The 17888-nt window shown below is 39.5% G+C and overlaps 2 protein-coding genes across 2 annotated transcripts in view; one reads left to right on the forward strand and one right to left on the reverse strand.

Moving 5' to 3' along the window:
• Window positions 1-63, reverse strand: part of ssh1b (slingshot protein phosphatase 1b) — a 61738-nt gene extending 61675 nt beyond the window's left edge. Inside the window, exon 1 of the mRNA XM_062032128.1 lies at window positions 35-63. The gene's annotated coding sequence lies outside the window, so the exon portion shown is untranslated. The remainder of the gene's footprint in view (window positions 1-34) is intronic.
• The window catches only part of LOC133639046 (unconventional myosin-Ih-like), a 46886-nt gene that overhangs the window by 19330 nt on the left and 9668 nt on the right, over window positions 1-17888 (forward strand). Inside the window, exons 5-24 of the mRNA XM_062032120.1 lie at window positions 996-1076; window positions 1151-1330; window positions 1594-1692; window positions 1767-1880; window positions 1961-2032; window positions 4218-4337; window positions 5542-5609; window positions 5702-5807; window positions 5898-5978; window positions 8363-8454; window positions 8521-8615; window positions 12702-12748; window positions 14421-14501; window positions 14572-14677; window positions 14748-14865; window positions 14923-15036; window positions 15109-15185; window positions 17402-17470; window positions 17555-17639; window positions 17713-17875. Coding sequence (XP_061888104.1) covers window positions 996-1076; window positions 1151-1330; window positions 1594-1692; window positions 1767-1880; window positions 1961-2032; window positions 4218-4337; window positions 5542-5609; window positions 5702-5807; window positions 5898-5978; window positions 8363-8454; window positions 8521-8615; window positions 12702-12748; window positions 14421-14501; window positions 14572-14677; window positions 14748-14865; window positions 14923-15036; window positions 15109-15185; window positions 17402-17470; window positions 17555-17639; window positions 17713-17875 — 1968 coding nt within the window. The remainder of the gene's footprint in view (window positions 1-995; window positions 1077-1150; window positions 1331-1593; window positions 1693-1766; window positions 1881-1960; window positions 2033-4217; window positions 4338-5541; window positions 5610-5701; window positions 5808-5897; window positions 5979-8362; window positions 8455-8520; window positions 8616-12701; window positions 12749-14420; window positions 14502-14571; window positions 14678-14747; window positions 14866-14922; window positions 15037-15108; window positions 15186-17401; window positions 17471-17554; window positions 17640-17712; window positions 17876-17888) is intronic.

The raw sequence follows: 17888 nt of genomic DNA on the forward strand, positions 1-17888 counted from the left end.
ACAAGTAATAAGAAAACGTAAATGCCTGACTTACCTATCAAGGAGGAAAAATCGCAAATTTGCGTCAGATTAAAAAATCTTCTCCGCCTTCAATCGCCTCCATCTTTCAGAGGCATCCCCGATACAAATCATTGTTTTGTTCCTGGCTTTGTCATGAATAAGTTGAGAATTGATTTATTGAGGTCTGACATGTTTAGTAACTTTACCGGTGGCAGTAGCCAGACGAAGAGGGCGGTGCGTAACTGGCAACCTGGATGTGACACACTCACAGAGTTTCTAATTGGTCAAACGGTGGAGGGCGGGGCATCAAGATGAAAACAATAACAAGATTTCGGGGCTGTAAATCTAATTTTGAAATGAGCATATCCGAGGTATTGGAAAAGAACATCAATTTCAGTTATTTCGTTGAACAATGTACAATGACAATAAAGATATATTCTCTGAACATGATTTATGAATGAATGAATGAATGATCTTTATTGTCATTGTGCATGTACAGGTACAGGTCCAACAAAATTTAGGTTGCTTCCCTAAGGTGCTTTGCATTTTTAAAAAAGAAGAAGAAACCACACAATATACAAAAACAACACAATATACACAATATGCAATATGGCCTAAGACCACTATAAGAGGCAATGTAAAAAAAAAAATGAGACAGTAAAAAGTATAAAGTGACTAGTGAACTGACTAGAGAGGAGTAATGCTGGTTCCCAGTGTGCTGAGGGGGTGGGAGTCAGCATTTCCTACCTCCTATGCTGTGCAGGCATTTTATTTTGGATTTAAATATGTAAATAAATATGATAAATATTGTCCAGTTGGCGTGTAATCGCTGATTGCACAGTCCCGGATCGTGATTGACCGGTATTCATGCCTATTGACAAATCAGGGCCATTTAATGATGACTTGACATGAAATTATTACATACGGCTCCTTTAAAGAAAGTTTGCTAAATCTTGTAAATCTTGGGTTTGATCTTTTTTCACTTTGTCACCCAGGCTTTCGGAAATGCCAAAACCCTAAAGAATGACAACTCCAGTCGCTTCGGGAAGTATATGGACATCCAGTTTGATCACCAGGTGGCCTTGAGTATCCTCAACAGCACACTCCACACAATGTGAATTTGTGTGGTGGAATGATGTTCGTCTTTCAGGGCGGGGCAGTCGGGGGACACATTCTCAGCTACCTGCTGGAGAAGTCACGCGTGGTCCATCAGAATCACGGCGAGCGGAACTTCCACATCTTCTACCAGCTGGTGGAGGGTGGAGAGGAAGATCTGCTCCGCTGGCTGGGCCTAGAGAGGAACTGTCAGCTTTACCGCTACCTGGTTCAGGTCAGTGACGACTTAGTACAACGACACAGGGTGCCCACAAAGTCTGGGGACATGGTTAAAAACACGTCATTTTTAAAAGAAAACCATTTTATTCAATTCTAATTTCTATTCTCAACATGATTTCCAATGTATAATTTGATGCGCTTATCCAATTATTCTGAAAACCATTCGCACATCTGTACCCAGACTTCATGGACACCCTGTATAATGCATCACGTGCAGGGAGAGTTTCAAATCAGAGCCTAATCCCCCATCACCTTCAGGGTAATTGTGCCAAAGTCAGCTCCATCAACGACAAAAGCGACTGGAAGACGGTGCGGAGAGCCCTTTCTGTCATTGACTTCAGCGAGAGTGACACCGAGGTAGGGTTTAGGGAAGTCTCGCAAAAATACCAATGTTTTTATGACCCACATTCCATCGTCTCGTGTTCTCGAAGCACCTGTTTGGAATCATTGCCAGCGTGCTCCACTTGGGGAACGTCAAGTTCGAGACGGATGCTCGAGGTTATGCCAGTCTCAACAACAACCAGGAAATGCAATGGGTGTCAAAAGTCAGAACCCAACCAAAATACAAGTAACTTACAGTATTGTATTTACATTCTTCAAGTCCTTTTTTGCTGTTGTGCTACAGTTACTTGGGATCCCCGCTCAAGTGCTACAACAGGGCTTAACGCACCGCAAGATTGAGGCCAAAAAGGAGGAGGTGACTCATTTCTTTTTTGACACTGCCAGAGAGGTACCTAATGAAGTGTCCAGCGACCTGTCAGTCTGTCTGTCTAGTGCAGGGGTGTCCAAACGTTTTTCACTGAAAAATCAATAGAATATACAATTTAGATTTTTTTCTCATCTTTAGGTGTCCTCTCAAGTTTGGTCCAGGGCCCCGGAAGGGTGATAGTCATAAAAATGTTAAAAATAAGTCATATTTTTTTATTCAACGCTTGAATCTCTAGATTAACTTCAGCTTTATCTGTTGATATAACTTTTTAAAATGTTTGTTTTATGCCATTTTTGTCAAACCCTGTTTTTTTTTATGGAAAAAAACACTAAATATGCAATAATTTATGTATGTTCAAATTGAAATATTTTTTGTGAAATAATTGGAGCCTTGAATAGCTCAACAACTCATAACAACGTTGATTTTTGAGTAATGACTGTTTCAAAAAAAGGCCCACTAAAATTCTTGGGAATCCATAACACTTAATTAAGTCTCTAGCTTGTCTTCAGATCTATTCGTCTGTTATAAGTTTTTATCATTTCTTCATGTTTGTTTTGTCAAAGCAAACTTTGTTTTTATACAGCAAACACAAATTATACAATATTTTACCCCCCAAAATACTTAAAAGTAGAATTTTTGATTTCAAGAAATTGGAGCATTATCTGTCAATATTACTTTTTAAAATGTTTGTGTAGAGGTTGCCCTCTAGTGGGTTCCTCGGACCACCACACACTGCCACGAGAGCCCGGATTTCAGGGTACAACACTGTTTTATTCTCATAAATGTGGAGAGGCTTTTGCTTTACAGCAAAATATCTTTCTCTTTCTTCGTGTCTCTCTCTCTCTCCGGCTCTCACTCCAACTCCAACTCCAACTCCGTGTCTCATCCCGGCTGCTGCTAATAAAGGCGACATGTGATTAGATAACAAGGCCTACCTGGGCCATCTACTCACCTGTCGCTGTCTTTGAGGCCGGTCCTGGCACACCCCGTTCCGTGGCGGGCCCGCAGGCCACGCCCCTCCACAAAAACCCTGTTTTTTTATGGAAAACCCCCCCACAAAATATGCTATAATTTCGCCCCAAATATGTTGAAAGTGAAATATTTGATGTGAAGTAATTGGAGCCTTGAATAGGTCAGTAACTCATAACAACGTTGATTTAAATTCATTAGTATTTTTTGAGTAATCACTGTTTAAAAAAAAAAAGGCCCACTAAAATTATTGGGGATCCATAACACTTAAGTCTCTAGATCGTCTTCAGATCTATTCGTTTGTTATAAGTTTTTATTATTTCTTCATGTTTGTTTTGTCAAAGCAAACTTTGTTTTTATACAGAAAACACAAAATAAGCAATATTTTACCCCCAAAAATACTTAAAAGTAGAATTTTTTATTTCAAGAAATAGGAGCTTTATTCGGTCTATAACTTTTTAAAATGTTTGTTTTATGCCCTTTTTGTCAAAACCCTGTTTTTTTATGGAAAAACAAACACAAAATATGCAATAATTTCGCCCCAAATATGTTCAAAGTGAAATATTTTATGTAAAGAAATTGGAGCCTTGAATAGGTCAATAACTCCTAATATTGATTTTAATTCATTAGTATTTTTTGAGTAATGACTGTTTAAAAAAAAAAAAGGCCCACTAAAATTCTTGGGGATCCATAACACTTAAGTCTCTAGATCGTCTTCAGATCTATTTGTCTGTTATAAGTTGTTATTATTTCTTCATGTTTTTGTCAAAGCAAACTTTGTTTTTATACAACAAACACAAAATATGCAATATTTTACCCCCAAAAATATTTCAAAGTAGGATTTTTAATTTCAAGAAATTGGAGCCTTGTTTAGGTCGATAATTCATAACAGCATTGATTATGATTCATTATTCTTTTTTTTTTTGAGAAATGACTGCTATAAAGAAAAAAAAAACATCCTGCACGGCAGCTTTGTTATTAGTCAACATTGCAAGTTGTTGTCGCTACATTTCACCTGTTTGCTCTTTTATTCCACTTTGGGTTTTTTTCTCTAAATATTATTTCCACTATGTCCCGCGGGCTGTTAAAAAAATAGCTGCGGGCCGTTAATGTCCCCCGGGCTACACTTTGGACACCCCTGGTTTTGTGGGAACACAGTTTTTATGGTATTAATATTGACACCTTTCTCTGATGTACAAATAAGGTTTTTAGTCCCTTTTCTGTGGACCACGCTGTTTACGCGAGGGACGCCCTGGCCAAAGCTGTCTATGGACGCACTTTCAACTGGCTGGTCAACAAGATCAATGAATCGCTGGCAAACATGGTGTGAAAATAAGTACATTATCTTTTTAATCCGTCTCTTTAATTCTGACATTCAAGTAATTAAAATACATTTTACAATACAGTAGTACCTTAACTTACAAGCTCAATTGGTTCTGTGACGGCGCTTTTAACTAAAACCACTTGTATCACAAATCAAAGTCTCTCATTTTAATGAATTGAATTAATTTAAATTGGTGTTTTCACCCACTAAACAGCACAATTGTAACATGCAACATGTTTTTTAAAAATTATTTTTTTTAGATAAAAATATTATATTTACATATATATATATATATATATAAAAGAATGTGCTATTTTACAATGGCAGTAGTTTTATGATGTAATGTAATAATATTGTACAGCATTTACCTTGGCGATTGGACTTCTACTGTGTCTCCTTCCGGCTGCTTCTCCATTAAACACACCATCAGCAGCTTCTCCATATTTTCATGGATAAATGCCCACCGTGAATTACATTTAGATTTAGATATTTTAACAACCCTGGCTGACGTCAGACTGATGTCAACTCCATTGGTTCCGCCATCGAATAAACCCACATACCGTACATTTACATAGTCATACAAAAAACCATATATTGTGAATATAATTATTTATACACATCACAAAATGTGTATATAAACACAACACTTTAGATTAGGGCTGCAACAATTAATCGATTAAATCGATTATAAAAATAGTTGGCGATTAATTTAGTCATCGATTCGTTGGATCTATGCTATGCGCATGCGTAGAGGCAATTTTTTTTTAATTTTATTTATTTATTTATTTATTTTAATAAACCTTTATTTATAAACTGCAACATGTACAAACAGCTGAGAAACAATAATCAAAATAAGTATGGTGCCAGTATGCTGTTTTTTCCCCCAATAAAATACTGGAAAGGATAGAAATGTAGTTTGTCTCTTTTATCCAATTATTAATCGAAGTAATAATCGACAGATTAATCGATTATCAAATGAATCGTTAGTTGCAGCCCTACTTTAGATATATGAAATTACTTCAAAACTGTCTGTTGGCAGCTACAATAACACTGCCAAGAGACAGCTCTTTTTCAAAACACTTAATTTGGGGCATTCTTAAGTCAAGGTACCACTGTACATCTATGACACTCCTGCAGCCATGGACATAACCTGATAGCCTTGTGTACGTAATATAAAATGTTATGATCCGTCAAACATTCCTAGGATTCCTCCAGAAAGACGGTGATCGGTCTGTTAGACATCTATGGATTCGAGGTTTTCAACGTAAACAGGTGAGTCCTCAAAACAAATCCAATTAAAAACAACGAGGTGTGACGACATCTAACGCCTGCGATTGTATCCATTTTTTAAATGTTGTTTTTAGCTTTGAGCAGTTTTGCATCAACTACTGCAACGAGAAGCTTCAGCAACTTTTCATCCAGCTGACTCTGAAGTCGGAGCAGGAGGAGTACGAGACGGAAGGCATCGAGGTCAGTCACGCCCTTCTGTCCTGTATAGGAACAATGACACAATGACAATACAGTAGAAGAAGCGTATCATGGACGTTTGCACACACACAGTGGGAGCCAGTGCCATATTTCAACAATAAGATCATCTGCGACCTTGTGGAGGAGAAACACCGAGGGATCATCTCCTTATTGGTAAAGATCAGTCTAAGGGCGCAATCACACTTGTCATGTTTGGTACGGTTGAAAAGGAACTCTGGTGTGTTTCTTCTGCTTGTACGATTCATTTGATTGCGATTATCCGAACCACGGTGGGCACCAAACAAACGGACTCAAGCGTTCATGCTCTGTTGTGGTTCACTTGAGTACAAAAGTCAACGCGACATGGAACGGTGTTCTATTTGACAAACAATTAAGACAAAATTGGTAGGAAGTAGGTGTGTTGCGTTACAACTTTTTCACTTCCGATACCTTATTAATATTGGTGTGACGCATGGGTTGTATGACAGCGGTTGTTGGCGTGTTTCCAATATGCAGAAAGCCGAGTGGGCAGAGTGAAGGTAAAAAGGTATTTAATGAGGAAAACAGACAGGAGGGAGCCACTGGGAAAGGCTCTGAAAGCATTGGGAAGGCCATGGTTGAACAAAACTAAACTGATCAGGTTACAAAACGGAATGCTGGAGAACAGCAAAGACTTACTCGTAAGAACATACAGCAGGAGAAGTGTCCACAAACGATACACATGATGAACAATCGCCAAAGCCCCGACGAAGAAAGAAAGCCTCCGCACAACTTAAATAGTCTTGATTACAAACAGAAAACTGGTTGCAGGGACTATCTCTAAAAGGCAGGCGTGAAGCAGCTGCAGGACACGAGAAAACATGAAGTGAAAACTACGAAATAAGAGCGCAAGACAGTAACTAAAACACCACACACCAAGAAACTCAGAATAAGGCACGGCCTGGTGTGACTGGCCGTGACAATTGGAGCCTTCAGTATTGGCCTGTATCGATTTTAACTTGATACGATATCAGTACGAATCATTGCACATACTTTTATTATTTTATTATGTTAGAAAAGGCTTGATCAAGTGAAATGACTCAAAGAACAATGGTAGGTATGAAAACCACTAACCTTTTGACAGACTCGTGCAGTCTTTAGATTGAAGTGGATTCATATTTGTTTGTTTTGGCGATACCTAGCGGTCAAAATGATTAATTAAGTTAAATTCTTGACGCAATCGATTGAGTGATGCGGACACGTTTGATACCGGGAGCTTTCAAATGCGCTTCTGCCTTCAAGACTTTGTTTCTGTAAGTAAAATGCAATTCGTTTCTATTGACAAATGTTATGTTTTAGACTGCATTATTGTTTCATTAAGGACACTATACGCATATCTAGCTTGGTTGTTATTGTGTGCTTAGCTGTTGTGTAGCTGCCATCTCCTAGTAGCCTATAGCCTACCCTGTTTGCCTTTTGTAAATTACTTTACTAAAATACAAGAAAAGACCAATCTCGGAAGTGTTGATTCTCCCTTACAGGTATATTTTGGAAATGTTTAATAAAATCTAAAATGGTAAATATAGCAAAATATAGAAATAATCTGCTGTACATTGTCAGGTTCAAACACTGATGACATCTATTAAACAAGACAAGAAGCAAGGAATTAAACAGAGACAAAATTAAATTAGTCTCAATTGAGGAGAGATGTCAATCAATCAATCAATCAATCAATGTTTATTTATATAGCCCTAAATCACAAGTGTCTCAAAGGGCTGCACAAACCATAACGACATCCTCGGTACAGAGCCCAAATAAGGGTAAGGAAAACTCACCCCAGTGGGACGTCGGTGTGAATGACTATGAGAAACCTTGGAGAGGTAACCCCCCCCTCTCTAGGGGAGACCGAAAGCCATTGATGTCGAGTGGGTCTGACATAATATTGTGAAAGTCCAGTCCATAGTGGATCCAACATATCAGTGAAAGTCCAGTCCACAGTGGATCCAACAAGATGTCTGGGCTGTACTCTTGTACAGTCTCCATCACGCTCTGGCGAAAGATTGTACGCCTTTCCCTGATTACATGGCAACAACTGTTTCTAAGGGACGGCGGTCGTAAACAGCTATCGCCTTTGATTAAAACAGTTTAAAGAAAAGGTTGTTAAACAGTTCACAGAAGAGGTCGCCTGGAGCGGAGTCTGGTCCTGCTTCCTCTCCGCTTTTGTAGTTCTTGGGTCAAGATGAAATCTTTCTGTGGATTACAATACATCAAAGAAACAGAACACCTTCATGTTGCTTCCCATCCTACACAGCGGAGTTTTACAAGCCTTCTGCTTGGTAGGATTAAAGACAGCTTTTGTCTGCTCGCCGGGAACTCATTGAAACACAAAGTTTTGTGACAACTTGGATACAATTATTCTAACATACATGTTCAACCCAACAGATTGGCATTCAGTCTTCGATTTGAAACGCTAAGCACTGTAAGCAGAGAGAACTGAACCACAAGTTTGAATGCAGCCTAGATTTGAGTAGACTTTGACAGGACATCTCATATATGTTGTATTTCTCCATTTGGTGAAGGATGAGGAGTGTTTACGTCCCGGCGAGGCCACAGATCTCACTCTGCTGGAGAAAATGGAGGAAATGATCGGCGGTCACCCTCATTTTGTCACGTAAGCTTCTGCTATGATGCCAACAGTTCAAGTAACACCCTCGTACTGAAACAAGTTGACCTCCAGACACAAACTGGCCGACCAAAGGACGAGGAAAACACTGGAGAGAGGAGACTTCCGCCTGCTGCACTACGCTGGAGAGGTCACATACTGTGTAGTGGGTGAGGAATCCATCCATCCATCCATCCATTTTCTTCCGCTTATCTGAGGTCAGGTCGCGGTGGCAGCAGCCTAAGCAGAGAAGCCCAGCTTTCCCTCTCCCCAACCACTTCGTCCAGCTCCTCCCGGGGGATCCCGAGGCGTTCCCATCCTCTTCCTTTAATATATTCAGTTATAGTTCACCGTAGGATATTTGTGTGAATGCTCCAAAGTATTCACACATATGGTTTTCTACACCAAAATTAATCTATTTATTCAACTTCTTCTTTTTCTTCTCCAGATTTTGGCGGGCACTACCTTCCACATTTTTCACCCAATTCAAACCGTTCCTACTTCAAACTGTTCAGCCTATTCGGGAATGGCGGGCTTTCCCTTGACAAATTCCAAAAAGATTTCCCAGAATTCCAGGTTTTCCAGGACATTTTTCCCATTCAAAATGAATTGGCCATTTTTCAAACTTCCATCCTTTCCACATTTTTCAACCTATTCAAACCATTCCACCTTCAACACATTCCACCATCCTGGAATTTTTAAATACTTTCTTTCCAAGTTCCAAAAAATTCCAGGATTTTCCAGAATTCCTGGTTTTCCAAAGCCCTATTTCCACTCTTTTTTTGGCGACTACTCCTTCCACATTTTTCAACGCATTTCAACCGTTCTACAGTCTAAACATTCCTCTTAATCAGGACAAAAACAAATTTGTTTTTTGAGCTGGAAAAATTCCCGGTTTTCCCGAAATTCCAGGAATTCCGTAATACCATTTCTCAATTCAACTTGTTGCTACATCAACATTTCTCGACCGATTTGAAAAATTCCAAGACCAGACATTTCAACTCATTCAGAACATTCTAGTTTTTTACCATTTTCAAAAAAAATTCCCACTTTTCCCGAAATTCACACATTTTTGGGAAATTCCCATTGAAATCAATGGGACATTTTTTAAAGTTCCACAACTCCCACATTTTTCAACTTATTCAAACTGTTCCACCTTCAACACATTCCACCATCATGGAAATGTTAAATACCTTCTTTCCAAGTTCCAAAAAAATTCCAGGATTTTCCAGAATTCCTGGTTTTCCAAAGCCCTATTTCCACTCTTTTTTTGGCGACTACTCCTTCCACATTTTTCAACGCATTTCAACCGTTCTACAGTCTAAACATTCCTCTTAATCAGGACAAAAACAAATTTGTTTTTTGAGCTGGAAAAATTCCCGGTTTTCCCGAAATTCCAGGAATTCCGTAATACCATTTCTCAATTCAACTTGTTGCTACATCAACATTTCTCGACCGATTTGAAAAATTCCAGCACCAGCCATTTCAACTCATTCAGACCATTCAAGTCTTTTACCATTTTCAAAAAAATTCCCGCTTTTCACGAAATTCACACATTTTTGGGAAATTCCCATTGAAATCAATGGGACATTTTTTAAAGTTCCACAACTCCCACATTTTTCAACCTATTCAAACTGTTCCACCTTCAACACATTCCACCATCATGGAAATGTTAAATACCTTCTTTCCAAGTTCCAAAAAAATTCCAGGATTTTCCTGAATTCCTGGTTTTCCAAAGCCTTATTTCCACTCTTTTTTTGGCGACTACTCCTTCCACATTTTTCAACGCATTTCAACCGTTCTACAGTCTAAACATTCCTCTTAATCAGGACAAAAACAAATTTTTTTTTTGAGCTGGAAAAATTCCAGGTTTTCCCGAAATTCCAGGAATTCCGTAATACCATTTCTCAATTCAACATGTTGCTACATCAAGCTTTCTCGACCGATTTGAAAAATTCCAACACCAACAATTTCAACTCATTCAGACCATGCAAGTTTTTTGCCATTTTCAAAAAAATTCCCGCTTTTCCCGAAATTCACACATTTTTGGGAAATTCCCATTGAAATCAATGGGACATTTTTTAAAGTTCCACAACTCCCACATTTTTCCACCTATTCAAACTGTTCCACCTTCAACACATTCCACCATCATGGAAATGTTAAATACCTTCTTTCCAAGTTCCAAAAAAATTCCAGGATTTTCCAGAATTCCTGGTTTTCCAAAGCCCTATTTCCATTCTTTTTTTGGCGACTACTCCTTCCACATTTTTCAACGCATTTCAACCGTTCTACAGTCTAAACATTCCTCTTAATCAGGACAAAAACAAATTTGTTTTTTGAGCTGGAAAAATTCCCGGTTTTCCCGAAATTCCAGGAATTCCGTAATACCATTTCTCAATTCAACATGTTGCTACATCAACATTTCTCGACCGATTTGAAAAATTCCAACACCAACCATTTCAACTCATTCAGACCATTCAAGTTTTTTTTACCATTTTCAAAAAAATTCCCGCTTTTCCCGAAATTCACACATTTTTGGGAAATTCCCATTGAAATCAATGGGACATTTTTTAAAGTTCCACAACTCCCACATTTTTCCACCTATTCAAACTGTTCCACCTTCAACACATTCCACCATCATGGAAATGTTAAATACCTTCTTTCCGAGTTCCAAAACAATTCCAGGATTTTCCAGAATTCCTGGTTTTCCAAAGCCCTATTTCCACTCTCTTTTTTTGGCGACTACTCCTTCCACATTTTCCACGCATTTCAACCGTTCTATGATCAAAACATTCCTCTTAATTAGGACAAAAACAAATTTGTTTTTTGAACTGGAAAAATTCCCGGTTTTCTCGAAATTCCAGGAATTCCGTAATACCCTTTCTCAATTCAACATGTTGCTACATCAACATTTCTCGGCAATTTGAAAAATTCCAACACCAACCATTTCAACTCATTCAGACCATTCAAGTTTTTTACCATTTTCAAAAAAATTCCTGCTTTCTAAAATTTTGGGGAAATTCCCATTGAAATCAATGGGACATTTTTCAAAGTTCCACAACTCCCACATTTTACATCTGATTCAAACTGTTCCAACTTCAAAATATTCAGCCTGTTTGGGAATAGTGTGCTCTACTTGAACAATTCTAAAAAAATTCCAGGATTTCAGTTGAACTTCAGCATTGGAGCATTCACAATTAAGAATTATGCTTACTGATTAGCTCCTGTATTGATCTCATTAAAGGGGCCGCGTCATGCAAAACCAAATTTTCTTACCTGTTGGTACCTATTTTTGTGTGTGTGGGTTCTACATAAGTCCCAAAAATTTTAAATCAAACCGTTGAAGCATGGCGGATATATTTATAAAACAATCTTGCCTTCCTTCATGCGTCTGCCCAATGAGCCGTTATGAATTTGCAAAATCTTTGTAATTTTTTTGCACCAATGACTTCAGTGGATTATCCAAGTATGGAATAAATTTACCCAGAGGGCTTTGTACGGGTCTGCCATTGTATTCCGACGCTGTAGTCAACATACCATACCATACCATACCAACTTTATTTATAAAGCCCTTTAAAAACAACCACAGTTGAAAAACAAAGGGCTGTACACCACAAAGAAATAAAGGCAAAGGACAGACTAAAAAATAAAATTTTAAACAGAAGTAAAATACACATTAAAAAAGCAAATACAAAATTAACCTAAGAACAATTTTGTTAGATAAAAAGCAGTTAAAAGTTAAAAACAGTTAAAAAAGTTAAAAGTTAAAAACAGTTTAAAGTCTCATGCTGGGTTAAAAGCCAGTAAATAAAAATGGGTTTTAAGAAGGGTCTTAAAAATAGCCAAAGAAGGGGCCTGTCTCACATGGAGTGGAAGATCATTCCAGAGTTTGGGGCCCGCAACAGAGAAGGCTCTGTCCCCCCTGAGCTTACGCTTGGATTTGCTTGTTCTCTTTCGCTATTCTCTTTTGGGGCAGACTGGCTCGTACATACACATCCATTTCTAACAAATAGTTCCAACTTAGACGCTATCGAAGTGTATGCACGTAAATAAGACTGCCCACAAAACAGAAAGTGGCTTGAAAATGGTCTGTAAAACATAATTTATGCAAACTTTTGACCAAAGAGGAAGTGTTTTAAATGTAGAAAATAATATGACCCCTTTAAAATAGAATGTGCAGGTGTGCCTAATGAATTGTCCCGCAAGAGTACATTTTATGTGCAATGCTAATTTAAGTCTAACATGATGTTTTTCAGGATTTCTGGACAAAAACAACGACCTTTTGTATCAAAATGGAAAAGAGGTAATTTCTTACAATCGTTTTATATTACAGTGGTAATTAATTCATGTTTAATTGTACGGTGAATTTATTGTCCGAAATGTAACATACTATGGACATTATGTTTTAATTGATGATTATTTATTAATAAAAAGTAAATATAATGTAATATAGGGGTTCTTAACTTTGGTGAGCTCGGGGGCCAACTTTTACACTACCAAGGGGCCCGTGGCCCACTCAAATATTAACACTGAATTAGTAATCTTACTTTTAATTTTAACCCTATTTAATAACTATTTCTAACCTACTTACAGTTTACAACCCTGTCACTTGATATGAAACCATGTGTTCATCACAAAGATTATTATTTATTTAACATATAAACCTTAGACTTAGGTCAGGCTGATTAGAAAAAGAAGTACTAATCAAATAAACTGCATAAGAAGGTAAAGCGCTTTGAGTCACTAGAGAAAAGCGCTATATAAATATAAAGGGACTCATAAATGACTGACAAAAAAACTCATTTAAATAAATAATAAACTAAATTGATAATGAATATTAGGGATGTCCGATAATGGCTTTTTGCCGATATCCGATATTCCGATATTGTCCAACTCTTTAATTACCGATACCGATATCAACCGATACCGATATCAACCGATATATGCAGTCATGGAATTAACACATTATTATGCCTAATTTGGACAACCAGGTATGGTGAAGATAAGGTACTTTTAAAAAAAATTTGTAAAATAAGATAAATAAATTAAAAACATTTTCTTGAATAAAAAAGAAAGTACAACAATATAAAAACAGTTACATAGAAACTAGTAATGAATGAAAATTAGTAAAATTAACTGTTAAAGGTTAGTACTATTAGTGGACCAGCAGCACGCACAATCATGTGTGCTTACGGACTGTATCCCTTGCAGATTGTATTGATATATATTGATATATAATGTAGGAACCAGAATATTAATAACAGAAAGAAACAACACTTTTGTGTGAATGAGTGTAAATGGGGGAGGGAGGTTTTTTGGGTTGGTACACTAATTGTAAGTGTATCTTGTGTTTTTTATGTTGATTTAATAAAAATTAAAAAAATAAATAAAAAAACGATACCGATAATAAAAAAAACGATACCGATAATTTCCGATATTACATTTTAACGCATATATCGGCCGATATTATCGGACATCTCTAATGAATATGTTTCCTTACTAAGCCGTCAATAAGATTAAAGTGAAAATGAACATACAGCTTCACCCCTTTAGTCATAATTTTTGCGCTTAAGAAAATTTTCTATGACTTTAGCTCCAGACGTCTTCTGTTTGTTTGAATATTGTCATTACTGCCACATGTGGTGGGAAAGCTTATTGCAACTGACTGCCGCTGCGGCCCACAGCTGAGAAACACATATTTTTTGGCGGGATTCTCTGGAGCGCTTGCGGCCCAACAATGGGCCCCAGTCCTATGGCTAAGATATTAATATGGTTAATGAATATAATGAAAATAAAAACATGAATGATTGTTATTCCCTTTGTTATGTTTTAATATTAAATAATGCAATATTTTCATTATACTTTTTTATTTTTATCTTTTTTAGAATTGCAGTGCTTCATGTTCTGTCTCAAAAAATGTCTTACAAGGCTTGTTATATGGGAGAAATAATAATAAATATCTTGTCTTTTTTAAGGTTATGCAACAGTCGAAAAATGCTATCATCAAACATTGTTTTCCTTCGACTGAGCCGGACCGAAAGAGGAGACCTGAAACTGTAAGAGAGGTTAACTTTCTTACCTTTTCGCGTCATAAAGGTCACTACAAGGTCATGTTCTTTCCTGCAGGTGGTGACCCAGTTCAAGAGCAGCCTGGTGGGCCTGACCGAGATCCTAATGACCAAAGAGCCTTGGTACATCCGCTGCATCAAACCCAATGAAGCCAAACTGCCGGGTGAGACGGAATACACTGCACTTTAGCATCTTTGCCACAAAATTCAGACGATTCCCTCTCCCGCTTATAGGACGCTTTGATGAAGTGCTGGTGCGACATCAGGTCAAGTACCTGGGCCTGATGGAGCACCTGAGGGTGCGGCGTGCGGGGTTTGCGTACCGCCGAAAATATGAGATCTTCCTCCAGAGGTAAGCTAAGCACAAACTCTTCTTTGAATTCCTTCTCCTATTGTCTCCTTTTTGCAGGTACAAGGCCTTATGTCCGGACACCTGGCCCAACTGGAAAGGTACCGCTGCGGAAGGTGTGCAGTGCCTAATCAAGCATCTGGGCTACAAACCTGATGAGTACAAGATGGGCAGGTAAGACAATCACATATTCATACCTCGGGGTAAAATACTAGTCTTAATATTATGTCTCCTCACCTCCTTGAGGACAAAGATTTTCATCCGCCATCCGGAAACTCTGTTTGCAACGGAAGACGCCTTTCAAGTGTGCAAACATAATCTAGGTGAGTCGTAAGCGTATAGTGCAGCGCCTCTGAGTGTGTGTGTGTATTAGGGTTGTACGGTATTAGTTAGGGATGTCCGATAATATCGGATGTAATGTAATACTGGAAATTATCGGTATCGGTTTAAAAATTATCGGTATCTGTTTCAAAAAGTAAAATTTATGACTTTTTAAAACGCCGCTGTATACACGGACGTAGGGAGAAGTACAGAGCGCCAATAAACCTTAAAAGGCACTTCCTTTGCGTGCCGGCCCAGTCACATAATATCTACAGCTTTTCACACACACAAGTAAATGCAATGCATACTTGGTCAAGAGCCATACAGGTCACACTGAGGGTGACCGTATAAACAACTTTAACACTGTTACAAATATGCGCCACACTGTGAACCCACACCAAACAAGAATGACAAACACATTTCGGGAGAACATCCGCATCGTAACACAACATAAACACAGGGACGGCGTGGCGAAGTTGGTAGAGTGGCCGTGCCAGCAATCGGAGGGTTGCTGGTTACTGGGGCTCAATCTCCACCTTCTACCATCCTAGTCACGTCCGTTGTGTCCTTGGGCAAGACACTTCACCCTTGCTCCTGATGGCTGCTGGTTAGCGCCTTGCATGGCAGCTCCCGCCATCAGTGTGTGAATGTGGAAATACTGTCAAAGCGCTTTGAGTACCTTGAAGGTAGAAAAGCGCTATATAAGTATAACCCATTTATCATTTATCATTTAACACAACAGAACAAATGCCCAGAACCCCTTGCAGCACTATCTCTTCCGGGATGCTACAATATACACCCCCTGCTACCCTCCCCCCAACACCGCCCACCTGAACCTCCTCATGCTCTCTCAGGGAGAGCGTGTCCCAAATTCCAAGCTGCTGTTTTGAGGCATGTTAAAAAAAATAATGCACTTTGTGACTTCAATAATAAATATGGCAGTGCCATGTTGGCATTTTTTTCCATAACTTGAGTTTATTTATTTTGGAAAACCTTGTTACATTGTTTAATGCATCCAGCGGGGCATCACAACAAAATTAGGCATAATAATGTGTTAATTCCACAACTGTATATATAGGTATCGGTTGATATCGTCCATCCATCCATCCATCTTCTTCCGCTTATCCGAGGTCGGGTCGCGGGGGCAGCAGCCTAAGCAGGGAAACCCAGACTTCCCTCTCCCCAGCCACTTCGTCCAGCTCTTCCCGAGGGATCCCGAGGCGTTCCCAGGCCAGCCGGGAGACATAGTCTTCCCAACGTGTCCTGGGTCTTCCCCGTGGCCTCCTACCGGTCGGACGTGCCCTACACACCTCCCTAGGGAGGCGTTTGGGTGGCATCCTGACCAGATGCCCAACCACCTCAACTGGCTCCTCTCGATGTGGAGAAGCAGCGGCTTTACTTTGAGCTCCCCCCGGATGACAGAGCTTCTCACCCTATCTCTAAGGGAGAGCCCCGCCACCCGGCGGAGGAAACTCATTTCGGCCGCATGTACCCGTGATCTTGTCCTTTCGGTCATAACCCAAAGCTCATGACCATAGGTGAGGATGGGAATGTAGATCGACCGGTAAATTGAGAGCTTTGCCTTCCGGCTCAGCTCCTTCTTCACCACAACGGATCGATACAGCGTCCGCATTACTGAAGACGCCGCACCGATCCGCCTGTCGATCTCACGATCCACTCTTCCCTCACTCGTGAACAAGACTCCGAGGTACTTGAACTCCTCCACTTGGGGCAGGGTCTCCTCCGCAACCCGGAGATGGCACTCCACCCTTTTCTGGGCGAGAACCATGGACTCGGACTTGGAGGTGCTGATTCTCATCCCAGTCGCTTCACACTCAGCTGCGAACCGATCCAGCGAGAGCTGAAGATCCTGGCCAGATGAAGCCGTCAGGACCACATCATCTGCAAAAAGCAGAGACCTAATCCTGCAGCCACCAAACCAGATCCCCTCAACGCCTTGAAATTCTGTCCATAAAAGTTATGAACAGAATCGGTTGATATCGGAATCGGTAATTAAGAGTTGGACAATATTGGAATATCGGATATCGGCAAATAAGCCATTATCGGACATCTCTAGTTAAAAGTATGTCAAACAAAGATTTAACAAAGGGACTGCTGCATTTCTGGGGCCACCAATACCCATCGCTCCAAGTGGAGCAGAGTCCATCAACAACCAATCGACCGTAATGTAGCACTTAGAGAAGATTTATTTTTGCAGCTACAAGGATTCAGGCCAAATACAAAGGCTACCGCGTGAAAGGCGACTACCAGAAGCAGAAAGAGGCCGGTGAGTGTTTTTTGAACGCTTGCACAAGTGTATCATGTGAGGCGGACACATTTACTTGATCTCTCTTTGTCTTCACGTAAACAGCCACTAAGATCGAGAACTGCTTTCGAGGCATGATGGCGAGAAAGGAGCGAGAAAAGAGGGAATGGGCAGTTCGGATCATCAAGAGGTACGCATGAAGACTAATGGTGCTTTCGGACAAGATGGCAGCAACAGTTGAAATGAATTCCAATGTGTTGTAGGTTCATTAAAGGTTTCATGACCAGAAATGATCCTTCCAGCGCTGACAACAGAGAGTACCTGGCATACGTGAGGCAAAACTATTTGACTCGGCTCAAGGAGAACCTCCCAAAGACGGTCCTGGAAAAAGACTCTTGGCCCACCCCTGCGCCTGTAATGAACGAGGTGTGTGTGCGTG

This window comes from Entelurus aequoreus, linkage group LG21, assembly GCF_033978785.1.
Source record: "Entelurus aequoreus isolate RoL-2023_Sb linkage group LG21, RoL_Eaeq_v1.1, whole genome shotgun sequence".
In the NCBI taxonomy this organism is placed as follows: domain Eukaryota; kingdom Metazoa; phylum Chordata; class Actinopteri; order Syngnathiformes; family Syngnathidae; genus Entelurus; species Entelurus aequoreus.